General features: G+C 40.9%; 1 protein-coding gene across 1 annotated transcript in view; it reads left to right on the top strand.

Annotated features, from left to right (window-relative positions):
* Positions 1 to 12552, top strand: part of LOC119427455 (coiled-coil domain-containing protein 69) — a 168043-nt gene extending 155491 nt beyond the window's left edge. Inside the window, exons 7-8 of the mRNA XM_037695080.1 lie at positions 10242 to 10392; positions 12538 to 12552. Coding sequence (XP_037551008.1) covers positions 10242 to 10392; positions 12538 to 12552 — 166 coding nt within the window. The remainder of the gene's footprint in view (positions 1 to 10241; positions 10393 to 12537) is intronic.
* Positions 12553 to 12682: the final 130 nt, after the last annotated feature.

The raw sequence follows: 12682 nt of genomic DNA on the forward strand, positions 1-12682 counted from the left end.
ATATATATATATATATATATATATATATATATATATATATATATATACTTTTTTTTGCTTTTCCCTCTTTAAGTGACCAGTAGTTGTCTGGAAATGCAAAATATTCTTCTATTGTTTTCAAGCTCAAAGTGCAACATCTAAAATAATTTAATAATTTTTGTGTCATTATGTGTGTTGACTTGATATATTAGGACTAACATAAGGATGCTGCTAATATATTTTTAGCCCCTTGGGATTCTTCCTTTTCTTACAACCTGGACTCTAAATGAATTTTCAGTTTGATTATAAAAATTGAACCTATACAAAATACTCAGGATTAATTAATTTAAATAGACCAAATACTTCCTTGAAACAATTCTATAAATAAAGCAAAACCGGAAAGTGCAGGGTTTAAAGTACTCTTTGTCTCAAAAATGTTCACAGGAGATCAGGATTAGGGCTGCAACTAACAGTTATTTTAATAATCCATTAATCTGTTGATTATTTTTTATTTTTTGTTGTTGTTGTTTTTCAATTAATCGATGCATTGGCAAAAAAAAAAATCCATCCATTATCTTTTACCCACTTCTTCCATTTTGGGTCACGGGGGTCACCGGTGCCCATGTCCAGCAATCACTGTGCGAGGGGCGGGGTACACCCTGGACAGGTCTCCAGTCCATCACAGGGACACATAGAGACAAATGAGACAAACAACCATTCACTCTCTCACTCACACCTAGGAACAATTTAGAGTTACCAATCAGCCTAACATGCATGTTTTTGGTCTGTGGGAGGAAACCAGAGTACCCGGAGAAAACCCACGCATTCACGGAGAGAACATGCAAACTCCACCCAGAAAGGCCCCTGGACCAGGATTTGAACCAGGGACCTGCGCACTGAGAGGCAGCGGCTCTACTAGTTGCGCCACTGTGCTGCCGCATAAACCTCCAAATGTTTTAATTTCCACCTCTTTATTTCAAAATTGAACATTTGACTGACATAGCAAGTCACACAAAAAAAAACCAGATTGCTACTTGACTATTCTGTTAGTAAAATATTGAATAATAAGAAATAAAAAGTTTGTCAAATAGCTTCAACAAAAAAATTAATGTACACAAAAATACATACACAGGGCTTAAAACGCATCGGCCGGGGGGCGGCTTTCCTGCTTGAGAGCGAGACAGCCCGCTGAGTCCGCCTCAACTTAACTTTGGTTGATAGACGGGATTACATCCAATCACATTGAAGCTCGTGTTGTCTCGACCAATTACTAACAGGAAGGTGGGAAAAGCAAGCAAGTATGTAATGCGGCTTCACAGTCAACGCTGAAAATCAAGTTAATCACACCGGGATAAAATATAGTTTTACTGGAGAAACAAGTGGCGCTCTGCCTCCTCCATAACAGGAGGTGATTTCTCCTCCTACTCAAGTGTCCGGCACCTCCTACTCTGACTGATGATGTGTCCCCTTTGGAGCGAATCGAAGCTCAGGCGCGTGGGTCAAATGATTGATTTCAGTCGCTAGCAGGAACGACAGCGTCTCAGTGACTCCCTTTAAATTTGTGTCAAAACTACAGATTTTAAACTGTTTTTAAATTAAATTAAGTTAAAGGCCAAGTAATCTCAGAGTTAAGATAAATAATCCACGCCACGTCTTTTTTCTGAAAATGTAAAATCTCAAGCATGTTACAGTGAGAAGCTGCAGCCCCAACATTTACCATGAAATAGTTCATCTAGTGCTGTTTGCATTTCTTTGTGAACAAATCCATTCCACTTGATTACTAGAAGAATACTCAAAGCACTAAAAGTTCACTCTGGGTTTTCAACAACTCTCCACACTGCATGCAGTGTTTCCCCAGGTTACTTGTCTTGGCAGGGGACACTCATCTCTTCGGGGTTTTTGTGGACAGGGTTGGGGGAGGAGGGGGAGACGCCTCTGTGTTGCGTGCTATCTTAGCACTATGTTAGTGCCGGCAGTTGTCAACCGGGGTGGGGATGTTAGGATGCTCGAGGTGAGCAGTGTGTGCTTTATTCACACGAGGAGAGCTGTTGGTCAGGCTACTTCTTGTTGCTCTCTAAAATAGTTATTGAATCAAGTTACTTATGTAGGAAAACAGAGATGTTTAACATATCCTGATGCATGCTCAATAATCCAGGTAGAAAAATCTAAAAAAGTTACATCTGGTCCTCTGGACATTCAAAAATCAAAACAAAGCAAAACAAAAAATGTAGAAACGTTTCGACTTTCATCCGAAAGACTTCCTCAGTCTGAGGTGCTGTATTCAGCTCAGTCTTATAAATAGCACCTTCTCAGAGTGGATCAACCAGTTTGCTGCTGACAACCAAAACCAGCTGCTCACATGATCAAGAAGGACCATCGGCCTAACAATGGATCATTAGCACCTGATGGCTGTTTACTATTCACAGAGGGCTGAGTGATACTAGCAATAACAGCATTATAAGAGGGGGACAGTTGAACCGGAGGCTCCACCCCGTTTAATGATGGACGATTTCTGGACGATGGACGAAATGAGTCCTCGAGGCTCAATGGGATTAACCTGTATGAATAAAGGTTGAATTGAAATTACTATTTTAGAGAGCAGTGAATTATACAGCTCCGATTCTGTCAAGCGTCCAAACACCCCAACCCCCCCCCCCCCCCCCCCCCCCCCACACACACACAAACTTCAATGTCCGACCCGAACTCTTCTCAGCTGAACTGTCTTTGACATTTTGATAGCTGTTATTTTGACTAATTTTGAAATGTGATGTGAATAATACACCTCAAACATTTTACTCATATTTTTTTCACGTTAAGCTTTTTCATTTAATATCTTTGAAATGTATGCAGGAGTTCTGACACATTGGCAGTTGTGCACGCTCTGCAGAGCTGTCTGGAGACGCTCCTGTGTGTAAAGCGTGCACAGTCTGTAGGGGCACAGCTGAGCGAGGTGAAGCTGACACCCCACCCACATCAAAAATTCCAGTAAATACAATGAGCGGTTAGTGCTGCGTTTGTGCTGGTTTGTGCCATTAAAATGTTCATTTGTGCTGCTTTGGTTTCTGAGACACAGCTGAAGGTGGATGAAGACGCTTCATCCCCGCGGAACATGCGGTCAGCGTCTCTGCTGGCAGCAGTGTGTGCGCGAGCTGTTGCGCCCGCTCCAGCAGTAACATCCACTCCACAGACATGGACAACGTCTCCTCTCATTGTATTTTTAATAAATAATCAAAATAAAAATGCGCAATGACTTTGGACTTTTATGGGCGGAGATATGAGCTGACGGATCCGATTGAAGTTGCCCAAATGCACATGGTGAAAATGAGGGAGTTCCTGGATCTTGTTCCAGCAGGATCCGGCTCAAATTAACCACTGGTTCACACTAACAAGTTAGAAGAAGCATAAAAATCTTGAAGTTACCTGAATGAAGCTGAAAGGAGCACAAAACAGCTGGAAAAAAAAAAGCTGAAATTAGCTGAACTAGCTGAATTTTTATGGAAATTTGCACGAGGAAGCTGAAAAAAGTTTTATCAGATCTAAATGTGAAAGTAGTAGTAAAAGGTTGTAAACAGAACAAAAGTTATGAAAGATGTAAAATGAGCTCAATTCATTTTTAATTGGGAAGAAAATGGCAGAAAATGCTAAATATCGCAAAAAGATAAAGTTGCACCATACCAAAAGTCATATCAGTCATGTCCTGAAACGGATGAACATTCTGATATATGATTTGTTGAAATAGCACAAAAACTGTACCAATAGTTAGATGTCAAAAAAAGTACGGAAGAAAAAGTGGAGCTCAGTAGTGTGAATGCCTATAAGCATTCACACAATGAAGTCCCTCTTGTGTTTTCAATGTCTAAAACTTATCATCATCATCATCAGAGCTTGTCAATATACTTTAATTTTAAAGCTATATAGGAATGGGACTTCAACAACTAAAAAATATTAATACACTGGAATTTTCATTCATTCAACCTTTATTTAGACAGGTAAATCCCATTGAACCACCAGGACTCATTTACAAGAGAGACCTGATTTCAGCAAAGAATGATGACAACAATGGACAACAGCAACAACAATAGACAGGTATAAAAAGGCATACAGATTTTTTATTTTTTACAAATAAGATGGCAAAAAAAAGTAACAAAAACAGCTAGATTATAAGGCAAATATAGAAAACTAAAAAAGGAACATGTCTGCATTTGTCCCTGCCATGAGTCAACAGATTCTTAAAGCCACTTAGAGAGGTCAAGGTCGAGAGCTTCAGGTCTTTTTGCAAGATATTCCAGGAAACAGGAGCAGAGTAGGAGAAGGCCCTCTTGCTAAGTTTAGTCCTCAATGAGGGAACACTGCGGGTAATAATGTCCTGAGAGCGCACATTGTAGCTGCACTCATGCAGAGACATGTAGGAGGAGATGTATGAAGGCAGCAGACCAAGAAGTGATTTTAAGATGAAAATGTACCAGTGAGAGAGTCTGCGTGAAGTTAATGATGTCCAGTCAAACTGGTTGAAAACAACAAAGTCAATGCTCAATAATCCAGGTATACAATCTAACATTTTTCAGTCAGGTCATCTGGACAGTTTCTTTGTTGTTTTCAACCAGTTTGACACGACTGTCAACAAGGAATAGGGCCGGCAATGGAGGAGGGGGCGTGACAAAGAAACCATCTTAGCACCAACATAACTGGTTTGTTCCACTTTGGAGTAAGCTGTTGGGGGAAGAATCAGTTTTGTGTTGTGTGTTTCCTTGACTGATGAAGTCTTCCCTATCGAAGGCGAAACGTTTCAGCACAAAAAGAAACTGTCCAGATGACCTGACTGAAATATGTTGGATTAATGATGTCCAGTTAACCAGTGAATACAGGGTGCAGTGATGGGTACGATAAGCACAGCCAGTTATGAATCTTAGTGCACCATGATAGACAGCATCCAACATCTGCAAAGTTCTTGTAGGAACGTTCATGTAAATAATGTCACCGTAATCAATGGAGGGAAAGAAGGTCACAGATACAAGGCGTTTCCTAGCATTCAAAGTTAGACAGGATCTATTTCTGAAAAAGAAACCCAGTTTAACTTTCAGTTTCTTCACTAGGTTTTCCACGTGAAGCTTAAAAGAGAGATACGAGTCGACCAAGATACCCAAATATTTATAGGAATCGACAAACTCAATGGGGACACCATTTGAGGATAAAATCAGAGGAAGAACTGCTGGGACCAACGTCCTGTTTGAAAAAAGCATCCCTTTGGTTTTGTCGGCATTTAGGACAAGATTGAGGCGGAACAAATCTGACTGGATGATGTTAAAGGCAGATTGCAAAAGCTGGAAAGTCTTATAAACTGTTTTAGCTCGACAATAAACAACTGTGTCATCAGCATAGAAATGTATGGATGCATCAGGGATGCTCTGACCTACATTACCTATGTAGATTGTAAAGAGGGTGGGTCCTAAGACTTAGCCTTGTGGTACACCACTGTTGGCTGTTAAATAACTGGAGGAAGTACCATTATGTTGAACACATTGCCTCCAGTCTGAGAAATAGTTAGAGAACCAACCAATGGTGTGTTCTGAGAAACCGATTTCTGAGAGCTTATGACACAAGATGCTATGATCCACAGTGTCAAAATCTTTAGACAGGTCTAAGAAAAGTGCAGCACAATAATCCTTAGCATCCAGTGCTTCAACAACATCATTAAGAACCTTCAGTGAAGCAGTCGTGCTGTGTTGTTTCCTGAAACCAGATTGATGGAGATGTAAGATGTTAAATGAGTCCAGGTAATTTTTGATTTGAGAGTTTATCAGTTTTTCTAGAACCTTGGCTAAAATGCAGAGTTTAGAGATTGGTCGATAGTTGTTCAGTGAGGTGGGGGCACCTCCCTTCAGCAAAGGAAGAACAAAGGCTGTTTTCGAAGTGTCTGGGATAGAGTTTTGTCTTATGGAGAGATTGAAGATATGGGTCACAGGGACTGTGATGATATGAGCAGCCAGCCTTAGGAAATAAGGTACAAGTTCATTTGGACCTGCAGATTTTTTAGGATCAAGATCTTTTAACAGTTTATTGACATCACTGACTGAGAATGGAGAAAAAGAGAAGCTGTGCTTAACTGAGGATTGACTTGTAGGAGGGATTTGATTTGTAGAAGTTTGGTTATTAAGTGAAGTGGCTGATTTTCCATTAGTAACTGTGTCAAATAAAGAACTAGAAGCAACAAAATGTTTGTTGAAACAGTTCAGGATCTCGTGCTTATTTGACACAGGAACAGAGTTAATGAGAAGTTGTGATGGGAGGTCAGATGATTGGGGTGTGCCTGAGAGATTTGATGGTTTTCCAGATTCTGTTAGGGTCATTTAGATTTTTGGAGGTCTGAGATAAGAAAGAGTTGCGTTTTGCTGCTTTGACAGCAGTTGTGCATTTATTCCTCATCTGCCGAAAACTCAACCAATCAGTGTCAGCCAGATTTTCTTGCTGCGGCCCAAAGATGATCTCTCCTGTGCAGGAGGTCAGCTAGCTCTGGACTATATCAGGGGCTGTCTCGTCCCTTTATTCTGAACTCATGAAAAGGCGCATGTTTGTTTACAAATTAAATGAAACTATTATGAAAATATATCCTGATATATGCTCAATAATCCAGGTAGAAAAATCTAAAAAAGTTCAAACTGGTCCTCTGGACATTCAAAAAAATAAAACAAAGCAAAAAAAATAAAATAAAAAAAAATGTAGAAACGTTTCGTCTTTCATTGGAAATTTTGAAATATTATGAAAATAGTTCCAAGAGGTGTTCACATCCTCAGTTAATAGAATACAATGCCAGTCAAAGTGAGATAGATCCCAGAGGAATGACTGTTTGCAAAAACGTTTCAGATCCCTTTTTTAAATTAATCTGTGCTTAGAAGGTGGAATTTTAATATCTCGGTGAGAGCCGCTATTACACAATGATCACTTAAAATGTCAGCACATACACCTGTACCAGGGAATTTGTGAGGCATATTTGTTAGAAACAGGTGTAAGATGGAAGATTTTTCAGGACGATTTTTGTTTGGTATAGTGGGAAAGTCGATCAATTCGGTTAGATTGAGTGACAAGCAACATTCCTTGAATTTATCACGGTTGGGGGGGGGGGGGGGGTTGTCAACTTATCCTTGTCAATGTTGAAATCTCCTGCCAAAAAAATCTCTTTGAATTTTAAATTTCCAAAGAATTCAATCAGGGAGGACAACGCCTCAGGTGTTGCTAAGGGGGGGGGACGATAACAACCCACTACAGATAAGATCTGGCCTCCATTCAAAGTGATGTTTACAGCTAAGGCCTCAGACTGGTTTGGGATTGTTTTAGCAGACACAAGACTAGAAACTAGAGAATCTCTGATGTAAATAGCGACTCCACCCCCCCCCTTTTTTTTTTTTGACGAGTACATATTTGTTGAGCCAGGTTTCAGAGATGAAGATTACATCTGCCCCAGAAGAACTGACCAGAATTTTAAAAGCATCAAGTTTTCTCAGAAGGCTACGTGCGTTTACATGCAGAAAATGAAATACTGACACGTATTTGAAGTCATCTGATGTGCTGTAATTAGTGGGGAGTCCAGGGTTGGGCTCAAGCCCTGACAACAATAACAGCATTATTATCAGACATCCTGATGCATGCTCAATAATCCATTTAGAAAAATCTAAAAAAGTTAAATCTGGTCCTCTGGACATTCAAAAAAACAAAACAAAGCAAAACAACAAAAAAAAATGTAGAAACGCTTTGTCTCTCATCCGAGAGACTTCCTCAGTCTGAGGCGCTGTATTCAGCTCAGTCTCTTAAATAGCACCTTTCTCAGAGTGGATCAACCAGTTTTGCTGCTGACAACCAAAACCAGCTGATCACATGCTCAAGAAGGACCTTATTTTTACTGACCACATCAACTCTGTGGATAAATACATCAAGTTCACATGAGAAGATGAAAAAAATGGCAAGTTGGCTTTCTTGGACTGTGAGGTCTCAGTCTCTGATAGAGAACATTTGCAAACTGAGGTGTACCACAAACCCACCCACACAGACCAGTATTTGCAGTTTGACTCCCATCACCCTTTGGAGCACAAGTTAGGAGTCATCAGGACTCTGTATCACAGAGCAGACAGCGTCCCCACTAGCTCAGGAGCCAGGCAGAAGGAGAAATCCCACACAAGACAGGCTCTAGAGCAATGTGGATATCCTAACTGGGCCTTCCTGAAAGCAGAGAAAAAACCCAAACAGGACTCCAGTCAGCCATGAGGTGAAAAGGAGGAACCCAGACCAGTGGTCATTCCATATGTTGAGGGAGTATCAGAGAAACTGAGACGTTTATTTTCTAAACATAACGTCCCAGTGGCTTTTAAACCCCAAAATACATTACGGCAAAGACTGGTTCATCCCAAAGATCCAGTCCCCCGGCACAAACAGAGTAATGTTGTGTATGCTGTTCAGTGTCAGGAGGGCTGTGATCAGTCTTACATCGGGGAAACTAAACAGCCACTGGCCAAAAGGATGGCCCAGCACAGAAGATCAACATCATCAGGCCAGGACTCTGCGGTCTACACTCATCTCCAGGCCAGCGGTCACTCTTTCAGGGATGAAGATGTTCACATCCTGGATAGAGAGGAACGATGGTTTGAGAGAGGAGTAAAGGAGGCCATCTTTGTGAAAAGAAATCGTCCATTGTTAAACAGGGGTGGAGGCCTACGTGTTCAATTGTCCCCCTCTTCCAATGCTGTGATTGCTAGTATCACTCAACCCCCTGTGAATAGTGAACAGCCATCAGTGTGCTAATGATCTATTGTTAGGCTGATGGTCCTTCTTGAGCATGTGATCAGCTGGTTTGGAAAAAAATGTTGCCCACCTCTGGACTAGAATGTTGCATTTGAAGTATTCACACATACACACACACACACACACACACACAATGCAAATGCATACCTAATCTGAATACCGTATTTTCCACTGTACATGTCACACAGCCTTATAAGTCGCATCCGTCCAAATAAGTCTAATAAAGTGGGAAAATCCATAAATATGTTGCTTCTCCATATAAGTTGCATCTATTATGCGTCACCGCTGCCAACCTGGAAATGTGGGCTGGTGTTGTGCCAATAATCAATTGGCTACCAAATGGTGGCTGCAGGGAGGATTTAAGCAAGAATTTACCAAGATTAACACTTAAAAACAATTATTTGTTTGCTCCAAATTATAGTAAAGGTGTGTCTCAGTTTAACTTTTCCTTAATAAATGAACTTTGATGTTCAAATCACCTGTATTTAAAAAGCCGATACACAGAATTAAGCACATGCACTTCAGGACTCGCTGTGTATTTCTTTGAAATTTAACAAGTTAACCTAAAAACAATTAATTTTTGCTCGAAATTATAATAAAGTTGTGTCTCAGTGTAACTTTTCTTTAATAAATGCACTTTGATGGTCAAATCAGCTTTATTTCAAAAGCCGATTCGCGACTGCGGGAAAGCGCAGAGGGACTACTTGCTGTGCATTTCTTCGAAATTTTACAAGCTAAGCACCTAAAACAATTATTTGTTGTCTCAACATTATAACAAAGGTGTGTCTCAGTGTAACATTTACTTAATAAATGCACTTCAGTGGTCAAATTAGCTGCATTTTGCCGGGGCGGTACAGCGCAATGAAGCTGATTTGATGGTTGCTCCAGGTGAGCTGGACGGACTTGACTTGATATGGCAAGCCGATGGTGTCATTAATAGCCACTTATTGCATGACACAGCGGCATGCCATACTACTCGACTGTTATCTAGCGTCTGAAAATCGTAGTGTTCAATATTTTCAGTCAGAATTAATGAAAATGGTCATATCTTAGCCAAAAATTGGTTTATAAATATGGGAAAAAATCCATAAAATCTTTGCTTTGGTGTATAAGTTGCAGGGCATGAATATTATGCACACAAAAAAAAACATGACTTGTACAGTGAAAAATATGGTAACTGTTTCCATCCTTGGTTCTTCTTTTCTGCCTCCACATTCAACATTCTCTCTGATTGCTTCCACTGCTGCATCAATCCATCCCTTTACTGCAAAATATGTTTGGGTTTTTTCAAAGTTCCTCATACTCTGCACCACCATCATCATTTCTGCCAACATGCATTCTCCCAACTTCTCCTCTTATTCATCTTATCAAAAACTATCTTCCTTCTACGTTTGTCCAATTCACTTTATTTTCACCATACATACAAAAACATATCCTTCAACCTGACTACTCCCCCTTCCTTGTGACACAAAACTGATTGAGGATGACTGGTTCTTTCCTGGCTGCTCTGATCCAGCACTGGCCACTCGACAGCAGGAGTTGGAGGAGGAGCTGGCCCAAGATCGGGGGCTTGGTCAACACAGGGCCAAGAAGTTGTCAATACCGGCCCAGCGAAGCTTGCAGGTAGGTGGACAGGCTGATATGATGGGGGCTACTGTGTTTTGGTGGTGGATATTACAGCATTTCCTTTTTAGATTGATTTTTGCTCTATGATGCTAAACAAAATGTTAATATTATAAATATGAACACATGTACTTATAAAGCGCTTTTCTATCTTATCAAGATACTCAAAACTCTTTACAACACAATTTGTGCCCTCTTTTACCTCCACACATTCATACAGCACATACGGCGGCTGTGGCTGAGTTTGGTGCGGCTTTGGCTGAGTGGTTAGAGCAGTCGTCCTCCAATGCGAGAGTTGGGTGTTCGAATCCACCAGCAGTCAAATGCTGAAGTGTCCCTTGACAAGACACTGAACCCCTCATAGCCTCTGATGTGTGTCCCATCAGTGTATGAATGTGATCTAAAGCACTGATTAGTCTCATTAGAATGATTTGTTCAATTAGCTTTGTAGCGATCTAGTAGAGTGCTGTATGAATGGGTAAATGAGGCACAGATTGTAGTGTAAAGCGCTTTGAGTATCTTGAAATAAGATAGAAAGGTGCTATATAAGTACAGTCCATTTACCATTCACTCTACTACATCTCTATAACGATAATCTGAATCTGTAGAATCTAATTAGTTCACATTCATACACCGATGGGACACACATCAGAGACAATGAGACGTTCAGTGTCTTGCCCATAGACATTTCAACATGTGGTAGAATCAAATCCACAGCTGTCCAGTTGGAGGATGACTGCTCTAACCACTCAGCCACTGCAACCCCACATAGCTACCCTAATATATACGTCATTGTTTCCCCTACCATTATACAAGCAGGGCGTCCCGCCCTGTCAACTGAATCAAGCGCCCTGCCTACTGATAACGTCCCCAATTTTTTGAATTTATCATGTCCTGGATGACTGAGAATCTTCACCAGCATGTTTCCTGTAGTTTTTTGCCAGGTTTGCACACACTGCAGCAGAGAATTTGACCCATTCCTCCACACAGATCTTCTCTAGATCAGCAGGTTTCTGGGCTGTCGCTGAGAAACACAGAGTTTGAGCTCCCTCCAAAGATTTTCTATAGGGTTTACATGTGGAGACTGGCTAGGCCACTCCAGAACCTTGATATGCTTTTTATGGAGCCACTCCTTGGTTCTCCTGGCTGTGTGCTTCAGGTCATTGTCATGTTGGAAGACCCAGCCACAACCTATCTTCAATGCTCTAATTGAGGGAAGGAGGTTGTTCCCAAAAATCTCTCAATACATGGCATCCTCTCCTTAATACAGTGCAGTCATCCTGTCCCATGTGCAGAAAAACACCCCCAAAGCATGATGCTTCCACCCCCATGCTTCACAGTAGGGATGGTGTTTTTGGGATGGTACTCATCATTCTTCGTCCTCCAAACACGGCGAGTGGAATTAAGACCAAAAAGTTATATTTTGGTCTCATCTGACCACAGAACTTTCTCCCATGACTCCTCTAGATCAATGGTCATGGACAAAGTTAAGACGGGCCTGGACATGTGCTGATTTCAGCAGGGGAACCTTCCATGCCATGCATGATTTTAAACAATGACATCTTAGTGTATTACCCACAGTAACCTTGGAAACAGTGGTGCCAGCTCTCTTCAGGTCAGTGACCAGCTCTTCCCGTGTAGTTCTGTGCTGATTCCTCACCTTTCTCAGGATCATTGATACGCCACGAGGTGAGATCTTGCATGGAGCCCAAGTCCGAGGGAGATTGACAGTCATGTTTAGCTTCTTCCATTTTCTAATAATTGCTCCAACAGTTGATGTTTTTTCTCCAAGCTGCTTGGTAATTGCCCCGTAGCCCTTTCCAGCCTTGTGGAGGTCTACAATTTTGTCTCTGGTGTCTTTGGACAGCTCTTTGGTCTTAGCCATGTTAGTAGTTGGAGTCTTACTGTTTGTGTGGGGTGGACAGGTGTCTTTATGCAGCTAACGACCTCAGACAGGTGCTTCTGATTTAGAATAATAATAAGTGGAGGTGGACTTTTTACAGGTGGACTAACAGCTCTTTGAGGGCCGGAATTGTTGCTGATTGGAGGTGTTCAAATACTTATTTGCAGCAGTAACACACAAGTAAATTATTTAAAAAATCATACATTGTGATTTCCGGATTTTTTTTTGATTATCTCTCACAGTGGACATGCACCTAAGACAAAAATTTCAGACCCCTCCATGATTTCTTAGTGGGAGAACTTGCAAAGTTACAGGGTGTTCAAATATTTATTTTACTCACTGTATATATATATATATATATATATATATATATATATATATATATAT

This window comes from Nematolebias whitei, chromosome 2 (genome assembly GCF_014905685.2).
Source record: "Nematolebias whitei isolate Nwh7 chromosome 2, NemWhi1, whole genome shotgun sequence".
NCBI classification, from domain to species: Eukaryota; Metazoa; Chordata; class Actinopteri; order Cyprinodontiformes; family Rivulidae; genus Nematolebias; species Nematolebias whitei.